The sequence below is a fragment of the Staurois parvus genome, unplaced genomic scaffold, assembly GCF_062004578.1.
Source record: "Staurois parvus isolate SC_StPar_1 unplaced genomic scaffold, SC_StPar_1.0 ptg000678l, whole genome shotgun sequence".
NCBI classification, from domain to species: Eukaryota; Metazoa; Chordata; class Amphibia; order Anura; family Ranidae; genus Staurois; species Staurois parvus.
In genome coordinates this window covers 1,852,612-1,869,252 of record NW_028318474.1, presented here as the reverse complement: position 1 = coordinate 1,869,252, position 16,641 = coordinate 1,852,612, and the positions used below count along the sequence as shown (strand labels likewise).

The 16,641-nt window shown below is 44.8% G+C and overlaps 1 protein-coding gene across 3 annotated transcripts in view; it reads right to left on the bottom strand.

The window, feature by feature from the left end:
• Positions 1–16,641, bottom strand: part of LOC149447653 (platelet-activating factor acetylhydrolase-like) — a 91,557-nt gene that overhangs the window by 67,842 nt on the left and 7,074 nt on the right. Inside the window, exon 1 of one of the 3 annotated variants that reach the window (XM_089652277.1) lies at positions 264–461. The exons of 1 other annotated variant lie outside the window; for it this stretch is intronic. In XM_089652277.1, coding sequence (XP_089508403.1) covers positions 264–401 — 138 coding nt within the window. In that variant the 5' untranslated portion in view covers positions 402–461. Of the gene's footprint in view, positions 1–263; positions 462–16,641 lie in introns of those variants that run through there. One more of the 3 variants, XM_089652280.1, reaches the window with a different exon arrangement.

Genomic DNA, 16,641 nt, shown 5'->3' with positions numbered 1-16,641 from the left:
ACCTTCACACACATCAATCATTCGAAGCCTACAGATATTAGTCAGCAGGATTAGTTGTCAGTTGCATGCTGGGATATGTAGTTCCACAGCAGAGGGAGGTCAGAGGTTAGCATGTTTGTCTGCCTGTTAGTCATGCATGAAGGCGTTTGTCGGACCCATCCCAGCCCCGGTTATAGGAGGCACTAGACAGAAACAGCGCCTCGTGTTGCCATGGTAACGGCGTCCAGGCCCGGTTCCTGCCCAAACCTCCCAGCGCTCCTTACCTTGCCTGAGGGGTGACCTCCAGTGTGAGGAGGCCGGGCAGACCCCGGTGTGATGGCGGGGCGGCTCCTGTGCTGTGTGGGAAGTGTGTGTGAGCTGTTTCCGTGTGCCTGCCCACTGCTGCAACACAGCCCAGCCATAGACACTGACACAGTGCTGGACGAGCAGAGCCCACTTCCTCCATGTCAGTGCTCCTGGTATTCGTTCTATAGGCCCCAGTACAATCCATGCAATGGCTGACGAGTGAAGAGACCCTGTCACCACTTGTTACAACTAGATATTGTATTACTGCCCAGGAAAAGGCAAGGCCTTGGACTCACCTAGTGCCCAGTCACATCGGTGCCATTTCAGGTCTGATTCACGATTGAAATCGCATCTTACACCCCGGTCACATCAAGCCCGACTTACAGTGAAGTCGCACGATTTCAAAGTCGGGCGAGATGCCAATTTCAATTGCGATTTGCAAGACATCTGCAATAGATGTCTATGCAAATCGCACCAAAAGCAGTGCATCTACTTCTTTAGAAATCGGTGCGGCTCCGACCAAGTCGGAACCGCACCGATTTGACTGCTCTAATGGCGGACAATAGGGTGCGACTTGGCATACGATTTTCAAGTCGCATGCCAAGTCGCACCCGATGTGACCGGGGTGTAAGTCTAGGCTGATACCTATGCATTATCCGCTGCTTTTTACAGAAACGCACAGCAGTCCATTTAACATTTCCTATGGGACAGGTTCACATCGCTGCATTTTCGCCTGGTGCGGTTTTTTGGACTTTTTTAAACGCAAAACATTGTGTTTTTGATTCAATAGACTTCAATGGAAACACTGCACAAATGCATGTAGTGCGTTTTTGATGCGTTTGGCATTTTAATCTGCCCAGCAACAAGTTGGCAAAAAAACGCAAAACACGTCAAAAACGCACTGCAGAAACGGATCAAACGCAAGCTGCATAGGTGTGAACCAAGGGTAATAAATGTGAATGTCGTTGTGTTAACGTGCGATTTGCTGCAGTGCGATTTCTAAAGTAGTTCTTGCAATAGTTTTGCTGCAGTTTTGTTGCAGAATATAATAGAATATAATGGAAATCGCACTGAAAATTGCAAGAAATCATTGACAATCTTCACAAGTAGCAATAAAGTCTGCAGAAATCGCACCTGAAATCGCGCTGAAATTGCACACAAATCACAAGATTTTAAATCACAGAAGTAAGACCAATGACTAAAGGTGGGAAAACAAACCCGCACAAATACCTGCAGCCGCACCACCCGCACAGAGGAATGCGGGAACCGCAGAAATGCAGCCGCACCACCCGCACAGAGGAATGCGGGAACCGCAGAAATGCAGCCGCACCACCCGCACAGAGGAATGCGGGACCCGCACAAATACCTGCAGCCGCACCCCCCACACAGAGGAATGAGGGACCCGCACAAATACCTGCAGCCGCCCCACCCGCACAGAGGAATGAGGGACCCGCACAAATACCTGCAGCCGCCCCACCCGCACAGAGGAATGAGGGACCCGCACAAATACCAGCAGCCACAGTCGCACTGCTCATACATGCCACAGTCGCACTGCTCATACATGCCACAGTCGCACTGCTCATACATGCCACAGTCGCAATGCTCATACATGCCACAGTCGCAATGCTTCACTCCGCGTCTTTAGCAAAAACTGCACAACATGTCTCAAGTGGCGAGCGCGCTGAATATAACCCGTTCAAGCAAACAAGGAAGCACTGCAAACACCAGGTCATCATGTGCAATGCACACAGTTGTGGCACAAAAATTGGACAGTGAGAGGAATCACATTACCCCTTCAGCAATCTGAACGCGGATCGCTCTTCAGGGCTGGTTCACACTATAGAAACACAGTCTAGATGTGTTCCAGATGCGTTTCCACATGCACTTTGACACGTTCTGGTGTTTTTTTTATGCGTTCCAGTGCGTTTTGTATGCATTTAAGTTCATTGTTCCCCTCTCTTTTTTCTTCAATATAAATAGGGACATGTGCTTTCCAGTACCTTTTTGGTGCTTTCTTGTGCATTCTGGTGCGTTTTTGATGCATTTTACTGCGTTCTAGTGCAGTACTGTGCAGCAAAAATGCAGCATGTTCTACTTTTTTTTCTGCAACCGGAACACACTGGAACTGCAAGCACTGATGTGAATTATGACATTGACAATCATATCGCCTACTTTCTGTGCATTTTGAATACAGAAAAAAGCAACTGAAAGGCATGCAGTGTGAACTGGCCCTAAGGCGCTCTGCAAGGGAGTGGTGGATGTAGTCACACGGCTAATTTACCCTTCTACTTACTAATACAATAGATTTAGACATACGGCTACGTTGCTGTGCCTCTGAAAAGTGCCATTGACTACTGTTACTGTCGATCAAATGCTGTGAGGAGGGAGCAGAGGGTGGGGCCAACCCATACTGTGTGTGTCTATAGATACACATAGCCCGGCTGGGGATAGCGCTTGCAAGTCTGCTGCCATAGCAAGCGGCTTGCTGTGTTGCCAAACACAGAAGAGGAGGAGCCTAGATTGCCAGCGGTGAACCCCAGAATAGGGGGTTGGGGGCCACCCTGAGCAATACATTGCACAGTGCAGGTATGTATTTTCATTTATAAAGAATGTCTTTAGAAACATTTCCATTGACTTCAAAGGTAAATGCAGCAAGAAAAAATGCAAAGGTGTGGATCCAGCCACGAATGACGTGCGCCCCCTACCTGGAATTTCAAAATTGTGTATGTGTAATATATATATATATATATATAATGTGATTTTGTGCACCCGTGACACCCTATAGCAGTAGTTCTGCTATAGGGCGGTCGGGAAGCGGTTCAAGTAACGCAGCGCCATATCGCAAAAAATGGTGTGGTCAGGAAGGGGGGTAAATCCTTTGAAGGGCGAGTGGTTAAGGAAACCAGCCGCTGCATCCTTAACAACGGATGACTCATCAGCTGTCAGCGGGTGTCCCACTGACAGCTGAATGTAAACAAAACATGCCGGGTATTACGATGGAAAAAAACAGTGTGGGGTTCCATCCTGGTATGGATTTTAAAGGAAGACCCCACACCAAAATGAATTTAAAGAAAACAGCCCACAGGTCTGGTATGGATTTTGGGGGAACCCCTCACCAAAATAAAAAAAAAAGAAAAAATGGCGTGCGGGTCCCCTCACAATCCTAAGGGATTTTGGGTCTGTTATGGATCTAGGAGGAACCCCATGTCTTTTTTTTATATTTTAGCAAGGCGTTCACCTTAATATCTATACCTGACGCCTAGGGGTTTGGGGGGACCCCCTCGCTGCATCTGAAAAAATACCACCAGCAAATCCCTAGTGATAGATATTGCATCTTTTTTTACTTCCTTTTCTGTTTGTGATTTGGACTTAACAGCTTACAGCATAGTTTTTTTGTGGTATTTACCAACACATTTTAAATTTTTCGTTAAATACCTCAGATACGTGATTTTTTTTTCATGTTACCACACGCAATAATTTATGCAAATGAGTCACGTGACGGTGTTATCACATGCGGTAACCTTTAGTGGATTGACCCCAAAGGCTTTTATTGACAGTTACATGAAGTTTATGCAAAGAGTCAATATTTGCAGGGTTGACCCCTCTTTTTCAAGACCTCTACAATTCACCCTGCCATGCTGTCAATCAACTTTTGGGCCACATCTTGACTGGCATCCCATTCTTGCGCAGTCAATTCTTGGAGTTTGTCTGAATTTGTGGGTTTTTTTGTTCACCCGCCTCTTGAGGATTGACCACAAGTTCTGAATGGGTTTAAGGTCTGGGGAGTTTCTTGGCCATGGACCCAAAATTTTAAAGTTTTGTTCCCCAAGCCTCTTCGTTATCACTTTTGCCTTATGGCAAGGTGCTCCATCATGGAAAAAGCATTGTTCCTCACCAATCTGTTCTTGGATGGTTGGGTGAAGTTGCTTTCAGAGGATGTTTTTGTTCCATTCTTTATTCACAGCTGTGTTCTTAGGTAAAATTGTGAGTGAGCCCACTCCCTTGGCTGAGAAGCCACCCCACACATGAATGGCCTCAGGATGCTTTTGCTGTTGGCATGACACAGGACTGATGGTAATGCTCACCTTTTCTTCTCCGGACACGGTTTTCTCCGGATGCCTTAAACAATTGGAAAGTGGATTCATCAGAGAAAATGACTTTCCCCCAGTCCTCAGCAGTCCAATCCTTGTACCTTTTGCAGAATATCAGTCTGTCCTGATGTTTTTCCTGGACAGAAGTGGCTTCTTTGCTGCCCTTCTTGACACCAGGCCATGCAAAGATGTGTCACAAGGCTTCAGGTCCTGGCATCGTGCATGCACAAAGATGTTCAGGTATGGAAATCTCAAGCTTCAATATCTCTGCTCATGCAGGAAAACCCCCATGCATATGTGCAGCAGGGTTCTGCTGGAACCCAAAGGCTGAGCAGAGCACATGCACCAGGCCAACAAAGATGGTGGTGTTGGATGTGGGGCCAAAGGTAAAGGGGACTGACATTCCTCTGTATTTATTTTTTTTAACTTCACTTAATATGGGTTCTGTTTATAGAGACATCAGGGGACAATTAGACCCCTTGCACTCTCTCCAAGTTGATGAAGGACAGAAAGTCCCTGATCAGCTACTATACCAGTCACCAGCAGCTGCTATATGACATCCGTGAACCAAGAACTGCTCACAACAGGACACTTTTGGGTTCAGGCTTTGGAACTTTATGAATGCACCACTTTCTACTGGGGCTTTGTACCAGGGCTGATTGTACCACTTACTACCAGGGCTAATTTAGCACAGCAGAGACTGTTTGCCTTCGGACTCTCTATTTCTGAGTCTACTGAGCCATCTAAGCACAACAAGGACTGGGTAGGTGAGTCCTCTGCAGTCCTCTGACTTCTTCAGCTGTGTGTAAATTTGACGTCTAGTTAATAAGCTCTGTAAACAACCAGCATTTTTTTTATCAAAACAGTTAAGGTTAGCCTGCACAAATGCGAAAATGAACCTACAGCTCTACCTGCTGGCTTCATATGAAAATTTTAAGTAGTAATTTGCATTATTTTATATGTTCTTGACAAAGATTTTTTTTTATTGTATTGCAATCTATTACAAAAACAAGAAAAACCTTTTGATACCTAAATCCTGTTGCGCAGCCAGTAGTAACTAACACAAAACTTTGTTTGGGACTAAGGTGCAGCGTGTTTGTAGGTCACATGAATACAGGGGCTATTGCCAAATGTCTTTGTCACTTCTTTCAAGTATAGGTCAAGTGTGCCAACGTACATTTAACTGATTACAAAAATGTACACATAGGACTAAAAATACAGTTCTTCCTCTTGTGGTTTATATGTATCAGATGAACTGCCAATCATAAAGAGAGAACCATTCTTATCACAAGTTAATTTGTAGAAGTTTGGTTTCCAGTCTCACCTAATCTTATACAGCAACAAGTAAACGAAAATAACAGCAAATGCTATCCAGAAAGCAAAGCACCTGTGCTTAAAGCCCACTCCAGGCATGAAAAAAACATTTGCCCTCCTGCACTGCAATGGTTAAATGCTTGGTAAATCTAGGGGTAGAGGACACGGCTTTCATACTTACCTTATTGCTTCCTCCCACAGCCACTGGGGATGAGGGGGGTGAGAATGCATTACACACCCCTGACCTCTGCACTCTGTGCATTCCGCACCCCTGCCCTCTGTGCATTCCGCACCCCTGACCCCTGCACTCTGCATTATGCAGAGGCATCCCTAGGGTTGTTGTCACCCGGTGCGGTAACACATGGTGTCACCCCTCCAGAGAGGAAGGAGAGGTGTCAGTGTAAGGGTAAATTGAGTATCCCAACCCGTGAAGATATGTATCCCCTGAAGCAACTACGCATGTACCGGTTTCAGGCCAAAGAAGCCGGTCTCTGACTTTAGCACAGAGCTGCAACAGTTAACCCCTTACAGGCTGCAAACCGCTGAAGCTGATCCCGCGGATCTCTATGGGTTGCAAGATCAGTTAACCAAGTATAGGTTTAACCTATACGTGGGTTAACTGATCTTGCAACCCATAGTGATCCGCGGGATCAGCTTCAGCGGTTTGCAGCCTGTAAGGGGTTAACTGTGGCAGCTCTGTGCTAAAGTCAGAAATTGGCGATCGGCTTCTTCGGCCTGAAACCGGTGCATGCTCAGTTGCTTCAGGGGATACATATCTTCACGTGTCCGGGATTCTCATTTTACCACTACTCCGGGGACAGCTGTCACTGTGCTGGGAATCCAGGATCACCCCAATAACTGGCCAGGACCTTCACAGAGCCCAGAAGCTCTGCTGGCATCCTGCTCCTGCACCCCCTGTGATGGTGTCACCCGGAGCGGCCCGCACCCCCCTAGGGACGCCACTGGCATTATGTATTCCTAAACCCAACAATGACTGCAGCACTCTTTAACTCTTCGCATTACCTTGACCTCTGTAACCATGCATTACACACCCTTGACCCCTTGTGCCCCTTGAACTCTTTGCATTACCTTGACCTCTGTAACCATGCATTACACACCCTTGACCCCTCGTGCCCCTTGAACTTTTGTATTATGCGGTGGCTGCGCAGGTGTAGCAAGACCTTGGCCTTCAGTCATTCTGATTGGCAGAAGGCTGAGATCGTTCCGCACACTATCGCAATCAAATGAATCACTCATTTTAGGGGAAGATGTAAACAACAGTGTATAGGTATCAGCAAAAGTGCAGGCTCAGAATGACCTTGGCCTCAAACTATTCAGCATGAATGCAGGCTAAAATTCTGCGCCTGCTGTGTATATATCTTCCCCTGCCTCGAATTCATTAGGCAGCATTGGCAAGACATATGGCTATACCCATTTACACTTTATGCATGTAAACGGTTGCCCAAACGTTTACATGTATACTGCGTAAACTGGTCAAAACCAGACTGAGGACACACCTTTTTCTTGTTTTGGTTTATGTAGCTAAATGCTACCAACTGAAACATAGCTGTGTGAATGGACAACATGAGCCCTAACGTGCTGGATGTAAATTCAACCAAGCGTTTACTTTTTTTCTTTGAAAAGCCCAAGTAATCTAATTATTTGCTATTTAGTTGCTTGCACTCTTACTATTCATGAAGTGTTGCATAAACATAAGTGTAGAGCAGATTTTCTTGGCCAAGGTGCCAATTGGGTTCCTCCAGAGTACCATAAGCATATGACCTAGTTTGCCCTGGATCAGTGTCATTAGTGTCCATGGTGTGGAAGGGACGGCGACGGGCACCATAACAACCAATGACGTTCTAGGGCATTCATTGTTTTGGTGTTGGTGGCTGGCTTGCTTGTACCTTGGAAACCCATGATGCTGATCCAGGGTAGGAGGCATACAGAGCTACACCCAGCATTCAGGAGAGAATGGAAGTCTGGCTCCTCCAGATCTGCTCCACCCCCTGCCCTCTACCGTGCTGCTGGAGCCAAAGGGTAGGGCTCGATGTGAAGGGTAAGACTCAGTTTTTAGGGGCCTCTGTTATGGGGTGACTATGTGATCTGGACACTTGGTGGTAAGGGGACTCTAATGTAATAAGAATACTCGGTGATGGGAGGAATCTCATGTCATGGGGGGACACTGACCTATAGGGTGGACTCTGACATTAAAGGGGGACTTTGATGTATAGGAGGGACTGACATGATGATGGACTGTGACATTATAAGGGGGACTCTGACATGATGAGTAGCCTCTGACATGAAGAGGTGCTCTGATGTGAGAGGGGGCTTCTGATGCAAAATTATTTTAATGGAGGTAGTGGTGTGCATCATCCCAGGCTCAGGTTTCCCATTGAGAAATAACATTTACATTTTCACATACACTATATTGCCAAAAGTTTTGGGACGCCTGCCTTTACACGCACTTTAATGGCATCCCAGTCTTAGTTCATAGGGTTTCATATTGAGTTGGCCCACCCTTTGTAGCTATAACAGCTTCAACTCTTCTGGGAAGGCTGTCCACAAGGTTTAGGAGTGTGTCTATGGAAATGTTTGACCATTCTTCCAGAAGCGTATTGGTGAGGTCAGGCTCTGATGTCGGATAAGAAGGCCTGGCTTGCAGTCTCCGCTCTAATTCATCCCAAAGGTGTTCTATTGGGTTGAGGTCAGGACTCTGTGCTGGCCAGTAAGTTCCTCCACCTCAAATTCGCTCATCCATGTCTTTATGGATCTTGCTTTGTGCACTGGTACGCAGTTATGTTGGAACAAGAAGGGGCCATCCCCAAAACTGTTCCCACAAAGCTGGGAGCATGAAATTGTCCAAAATGTCTTGGTATGCTAACACTTCCACTAAACTTTACACTTAGCACAATGCAGCCAGGCAAGTACCCTTCTCCTGGCAAACGTCAAACCTAGACACATCCATTGGATTGCTAGTCTGCCAGACAAAGAAGCGTGATTCGTCACTTCAGAGAACATGCTTTACACCATTGCATCCAACGCTTTGCATTGCACTTGGTGATGTAAGGCTTGGATGCAGCTGCTCGGCCATGGAAACCCATTCCATGAAGCTCTCTATGCACTGTTGTTGTGCTAATCTGAAGGCCACACAATGTTTGGGGGTGTTTAGCTGTTGACTCAGACAGTTGTGCGCACTGTGCGCTTCAGCGTGCACTGACCCCGATGTGTCATTTTATGTGGCCTACCACTTTGCGGTTGATTTGCTGTTGTTCCCAGTTGCTTTTACTTTGTTATAATACTACTAACAGTCAACCATGGAATATTTAGTAGCACGGACATTTCATTGATGGACTTAATGCACAGGTGGCAACTTATCATGGTACCACGCTTGAATTCACTGAGCTCCTGAGAGCGACCCATTGTTTCACAATTGTTTTTAGAAGCAGTCTGCATGCCTAGGTGCTTGATTTTATAAATATAAAATGTTGTGCAGCGCTAAAAGAGTTAAATAAACATGAGGTAATATTCAGATGTCAATTGCTGATAAACGTTCATATAGTGATTGAAGTGCTCAATAACCATTTGTCTTCTTGGACTCGGTATGTGCATAAAGATATTATAAGCAGTGCGCACTCACCAGAAGGCGCATGAAAATGCGCATGTGTGTTATTTATGATGTCGTCAAAGGTCACTAAGGGATGACACCAGAAATCCAAGGCTTTTCCTCTGTAAGCAGGAGGGCTTTACCAGTATCGAGGTCTTCCAGAGCTCCCTATAGGTGCGTGTAGTCCTCTATGGTTAGTGGAGGCTCCTTTTCTGGTAGGAAAGCTGTGGATCAAAAACTCCTCACAGGTGTCAGAGTAAAGGGATGCCCATAGTGTAGTAGCTTGGAAAACAATTTATTGCACAAATCCAGGTAAACAACGGGGCATATAAACCAAATGGACTAACCGTCCAAAATAAAAAGATGGCCGCCAGAGCTCCTCGTTGCTCTGGCGGCGTGGCGTCAACGGCGTTACTGTCTCCTGATTTTATACACCTGTAGCCATGGAAGTGATTGGAACATCTGAATCCAATGATTTGGAGGGGTGTCCCAATACTTTTGGCAATATAGTGTATATGTGGATTGGATGCGGTTTGAACCACATCCAATCCGCATGATGTGAAAAAACATTGCTTCCTATGGTGCCTGTTCACATACACTATATTGCCAAAAGTTTTGGGACACCCCTCCAAATCACTGGATTCAGGTGTTCCAATCACCTCCATGGCCACAGGTATAAAATAAAGCACCTAGGCATGCAGACTGCTTCTACAAAAACCTGTGAAAGAATGGGTCGTTCTCAGGAGCTCAGTGAATTCAAGCGTGGTAACGGGATAGGTTGCCACCTGTGCAATAAGTCCATCTGTGAAATTTCCTTGCTAATAATTATTCCACGGTCAACTGTTAGTGGTGTTATAACAAAGTGGAAGTAACTGGGAACAACAGCAACCGCCACCAAGTGGTAGGCCACGTAAAATGACAGAATGGGGTCAGCGCATGCTGAAGTGCACAGAAGTCACCAACTGTCTTCAGAGTCAATAGCTAAAGACCTCCAAACGTCCTGTGGCCTTCAGATTAGCACAATAGTGCATAGAGAGCTTCATGGAATGGGTTTCCATGGCCGAGCAGCTACATCAAAGCCTTACATCACCAAGTTTAATGCAATTCGTTGGATGCAGTGGTGTAAAGCACACTGCCACTGGACTCTAGAGCAGTGGAGACGTGTTCTCTGGAGTGACCAATCACGCTTCTCTGTCTGGTAATCCAATGGACGTGTCAGGCTTTGGCGGTTGCCAGGAGAACAGTACTTGGCTGACTGTATTGTGCCAAGTGTAGAGTTTGGTGGAGGGGGATTATGGTGTGGGGTTGTTTTCAGGGGTTGGGCTTGGCCTGTTAGTTCCAGTGAAGCGAACTCTTAAGGTGTCAGCATACCAAAACATTTTGGACAATTTCATGCTCCCAACTTTCTGGGACCAGTTTAGGGATGGCCCCTTCCTGTTCCAACATGACTGCGCACCAGTGCACAAAGCAAGGTGCATAAAGACATAGTTTGGGATGGGGGAACTTGACTGGCCTGCACAAAGTCCTGACCTCAACCCAATAGAACACCTTTGGGATTAATCAGAGCAGAGCCTGCGAGCCAGGCCTTCTCTTCTGACATCAGTGCCTGACCTCACAAATGCGATTCTGGAAGAATGGTCAAACATTCCCATAGACACCCTCCTAAATCTTGGGGACAGCCTTCCCAGAAGAGTTGAAGCTGTTATAGCTGCAAAGGGTGGGCCAACTCAATATTGCACCCTACGGACTAAAACTGGGATACCATTAAAGTTCATGTGCGTGTAAAGGCAGGCGTCCCAATACTTTTGGAAATAGAGTGCATGTCAGGTGCACTAGCGGTGCGGATTCAGTGTGGTTTGAAAAAGAGTCATGTATGATGTCTGAGCAGTGCGATCTGGTTCAGGTGCGGATTATAGGCTATTGACTTCTATGGGAACCATTTTAAACCACGTATGTGTGACCAGGATAATCCTGAGAGCTAATCCTGTCTTGAACCTGATGTAAACCTGACATGAACCGGGGAACAACTACTGTATCAATTAACTGTGAAACCTGAGCTTCAATCCGCATCAGTGTATCTGGTGTGTCTCTGGATTTTCCATACTTATAAAGAGGGCAGCGACTGAAAAAAAGCTTGAGAAATGCTGCTGTCGACAATGTGTATATGCAGCCTACTGACTTTATAATCATACAGTTGCAAGAAGAAGTATGTGAACCCCTTGGGATTACGTGGAGTTTTGCATGAATTGGGCATAAAATGCGCTCTGAACGTCATCTAAGTCACAACAATAGAAGAACACAGTCTGCTGAACATAATACTACACAAACATTTGATGTTGCCATGGTTTAATTGCACATAACATGTAAACATTCACAGTGCAGGGAGGAAAAAGTATGTGAACCTTTGGACTTAATAACTGGTTGACCCTCCTTTGGCAGCAACAACTTCAACCATACGTTTCCTGTAGTTGCAGATCAGACCTGCACAACGATCTGGAGTCATTTTGGACCACTCCTCTTCACAAAACTGTTTCAGTGTAGCAATATTCTTGGGATGTCTGGTGTGAATCACTCTCTTAAGGTCATGCCACAGCATTTCAATTGGGTTGAGATCAGGACTCTGACTGGGCCACTCCAGAAGGCGTATTCTGTGCTGTTTCAGCCATTGTTTTGTTGAATTACTTGTATGCTTTGGGTCATTGTCCTGTTGCATCACCCATCCTCTGCGGAGCTTCAGTTGGCGGACAGATGGTCGTACGTTTTCCTGCAAAATGTCTTGATAAACTCTGGAATTCATTTTCCCATCAATGACAACAATCCGTCCAGGCCCTGAGGCAGCAAAGCAGCCCCAAACCATGATGCTCCCTCCGCCATGTTTTACAGTGGGGATGAGGTTTTGATGTTGGTGTGCTGTGCCTTTTTTTCTCCACACATAGTGTTGTGTGTTCTTCCCAAACAACTCAATCTTGGTTTCATCTGTCCACAGTATATTGTGCCAGTAGTGCCGTGGAACATCCAGGTGCTCTTTTGCAAACTTCAAACGTGCTGCAATATTCTTTTTGGACAGCAATGGCTTCCTCCGTGGTGTTCTCCCATGTACTCCATTCTTGTTTAATGTTCTCCTTATTGTAGATGTGTCAACAAAAATGTTAGCATGTGCCAGAGATTTCTGTAGGTCTTTAGCTGACACTCTGGGATTCATCTTTACCTCATGCAGCATTCTGCGCTGTGCTCTTGTAGTCATTTTTACAGGACGACCACGCCTATGGAGAGTAGCAACAGTGCTAAACTTTCTCCATTTGTAGACAGTCTGTCTTACCGTGGACACGTGAACATCAAGGCTTTTGGAGGTACTTTTGTAACCCTTTCCAGCTTCATGCAAGTCAACAATTCTTGATCGCAGGTCTTCTGAGAGCTCTTTTCTGTGAGTAATGGTTCACATCAGACAGTGCTTCTTGAAACCAGTAAACCCAAAACAGGTGTGCGTTTTTTTTAAGGGCAGGACAGCTGTCAGCAACACATCCAATATCATCACACTGATTGGAGTCAAGGTTGGCTCACTCCTGGCTCCAATTAGCTCTGGGAGAAGTCATTAAGCTAGGGCCTCACATACTTTTTCCTCCCTGCACTGTGAATGTTTACATGTTATGGCAACATCTAATGTTTGTGTAGTATTATGTTCAGCAGACTGTGTTCTTCTATTGTTGTGACTTAGATGACGTTCAGAGCACATTTTATGCCCAATTCATGCAAAATTCCACGTAATCCCAAGGGGTTCACATACTTTTTCTTGCAACTGTATTTGGATCATTCCTAAAATGTTAAGCACAGACAATACCAAAACAAAACTGAATGCGGCTATATCACTGAGGACAAGTTAGCAGTTTTCACAATTTTAAAAAGTCTGAAACATGTCAATAAGCTACTTCTTTTTTTCTTCAAATTGCAAAACAACATTTTGGGTAAAGGCAGGTTTTGAAAGTTCTTGGCACGGTGAAAAACAACCTCACAAAAAGAAAAGAAAAAAAAAAAAAAACACAAACAACTTACCGGTACTACTAACAACCTACTACTGCCAGAAAGGCAGAGCTTATTCAAAACAGCTACTCTATGGAAAAATTTCAATCAGTCAGTATGTAACTATTTCAGTACATGGATAAACCTAGGAAACGAATGCACTTCAGCTGGCAAAACCTTACTCATAGCTATGAGTAATGCCGGCCATAGACTGTTCGAAAATCGTCCAATTTTCGCACAGTTAGTGGGTTAATTGGTCGGCCGGTTTTTGGGAATTTTAGATTATCGGGCATGTTGGAAAATTCGTGGAAAACGAACGATTTTCGCGGCAATGATGGCCAAATCGGCCGATCGTTTTAACGATAAACAAATCTGCGCATGAGCCGTGACCTGCAAGAGACAGAAGTTTGGCTGTTATATGGGGTGAACTTTATGATTTAGTCGGCCGATTTTTTTTAATCGGTGGTAACGTCGGTTTAACGAACGACCGATTTTTCGTTTATCGTTTGAAAAATCGGCCGATGTTCGACCCATCTTTGGCCTGCATAAGGCTTTATAAGCCCAAAGGAATTAGATTTCTGCTGTAAAGTGGTCCAGTTTAGTAAATAAACTCTGTGGATTACAGTGGGTATAAAAAAGAATCACCCCCTTTAAAACAATCACATTTTGTTGCTTTGCAGCCCGAAATGAAGACAGACACAATTTTTGTTTTATCCAGCTGTATTTACTAGGTGCAACTTACAACATCCAAGTTAAAGATTTAACACCAACATGTCAGAATAAAAATTCAAAAACGGAATCACCGAGTTGGAAAAAGGATCACCCCCTCCTAAAAATGACTTGTAAACTCAATCAGGTGTAGCTAATCAGCTTCTCAATGGCACACAAAGCCATTTGACTTTCAGCTGTGGTCATTATGAGTAGCTCAACATGAAAATAGATTCCTGGAGCATTCCAGTCCCTAGCAGTGCAACTGAAGCAAACAATCAACTAACTATGGGTGGCAAGGCACTGTCAAAACATCTCCAGGATAAAGTTGTGGACAGGCACAAGTCAGGAGATGGATACAAAACAAACTAAAAGGCTTTATCAATGCCTAGAAGCACAGTGAAGTCTATTGTTAAGAAGTGGAAGATATTTGGTGCAACACAGACCCTCCCTGGATCAGGATGTCGCTCTAAACTGGATGAAAGAGCCAGGAGGAAACCAAGAGGCCTACAGCAACTCTGAAGCAGTTGCAGGAATTTATGACAAAGGGTGGTCATTGTGTGCATGTAACAACAATATAATAGAATTATTTGGCCTCAACACTAAACAGTATGTCTGGCAGAACTCCAATACAGCTCGCCATCCAGATAACACCATTCCTACAGTAAAGCATGGAGGTGGTAATATACTGTTAAGGGGGGGGGGCTTCTCTGCAGCAGGGACTGGAGCACTTGTCAGGATAGAAGGAAAAATGGATGGGGCAAAACACCATCAAATTCTTGATGAAAATCTGCTGCCCTCTGCCAGAAAGTTGTCAACAGGAAGAAGGTTTACCTTCCAACAATGACCCAAAGCACACAGCAATAATGACCACACAGTGGGGTTTATTTACTAAAGCTGGTTCCCTCAGAATCTTGTGCACTTCTGCATGGAAACCAATCAGCTTACAAGTTTTACTGCTAAAGCTTAGGTTAGAAGCTGATTGGCGACACGCACAGCTGCATGAGATTCTAAGTGAACCAGCTTTAGAAAATCCGCCATTGGTTCAAGGAGAAAAAGGTGAATGTCCTTTCATGGCCTAGTCAGAGCCATGACTTAAACCCCATTGAAAATCTGTGGAATGACTCGAAGACTGCAGTCCACAAATGGTTACCATCAAATTTAAATGAACTTGAGTAGTTCTGCAAAGAAACGTGGGCAAATACTGCAAAGTCTAGATGTGCAAAGTTAGTAGAGCCATATCCCAACAGACTAAAGGCTGGAATTAAAGCAAACGGTAGTTCAACAAAATACCGATGGGGGTGATCCTTTTGCCAATTCAGTGATTCTGCTTTTGATTTTTTTTTGGACATGTATGTATGAATGATCTCTAGCATTGACTTTTTCAAGCACCAAGTGGATGGGGCTGACAGGAGCCCAGCTGTGAGACTGACACTTGCTGCATGACAATACTAGCTAGCAGGTAGAGCTACATAGTTACACAGTTAATCTGGCTGAAAAAAGACAAAAGTCCATCCAGTTCAACCAAAAAAAAAAAAAAGTTATAATCCTATACCCACAGTTGATCCAGAGGAAGGCAAAAAAACCCAGCAAAGTATGATCCAACTTGCTCCTGTAGGGAAAAACATTCCTTCCTGATCCCCCGAGAGGCAATCGGATATTCCCTGGATCGACTTTACCTATAAATGTTAGTAACCAATTATATTCTGTGTATCCAAGAAAGAATCCAGGACTTTTTTAAAGCAATCCACTGAGCTGGCCAGAACCAACTCTTGAGGTGAAGAAACCTTTCTGGATTTAATCTATTTTCCTCCAGACGTAAAGAGTACCCCCTTGTCCTCTGTGATGACCTCAAGGTGAATAACTCTACACCGAGTTTACTATATTAACCACTGATATATTTATACATGTTATTATGCAGGATTTATATCGCGCACACAGTTTGCTCAGGACTTTACAATATAATGGGAGACAATACAGTTCAATACAAGAGGGATAGGAGGGCCCTGCTCCTTGGAGCTTACAATCTAAGAGGGAGGGGCTAGTGGTACAAAAAGGTAGTAACTGTCGGGGATGGACTGGTAGGAGGAGTAGAAGATTCCATTATTAGCTGAGGGCAGGATAGGCTTCCCAGAAGAGATAGGTTTTCAAAGATCGCCTAAAAGTGAACAGAGTAGGCGATAGTCTGATAAATGGGGTAGAGAGTTCCAGAAGATGGGGGAAGCTCTGGAGAAGTCCTGGAGACGAGCATGGGAGGAGGAGACAAGGGAGCTAGAGAGCAGGAGGTTGTCCAAGGATCGGAGAGTACAGTCTGGGTGATATTTGGAGACAAGATTGGTGATGTAATTTGAGGCAGAGTTATACAGTCATGGCCGAAATTGTTGGCACCCTTGATATTTTTCCTGAAAATCAAGTATTTCACACAAAAAAGGTATTGCATTAACACATGTTTTGCTATACACATGTTTATTCCCTTTGTATGTATTGGAACAAATATAAAACAGAGGCAGAAAAGCAAATATGACATAATGTCACACAAAACCCCAAAAATGGGCTGGACAAAAGTATTGGCACCCTTAACTTAATATTTGGTTGCACACCCTTTGGAAAACATAACTG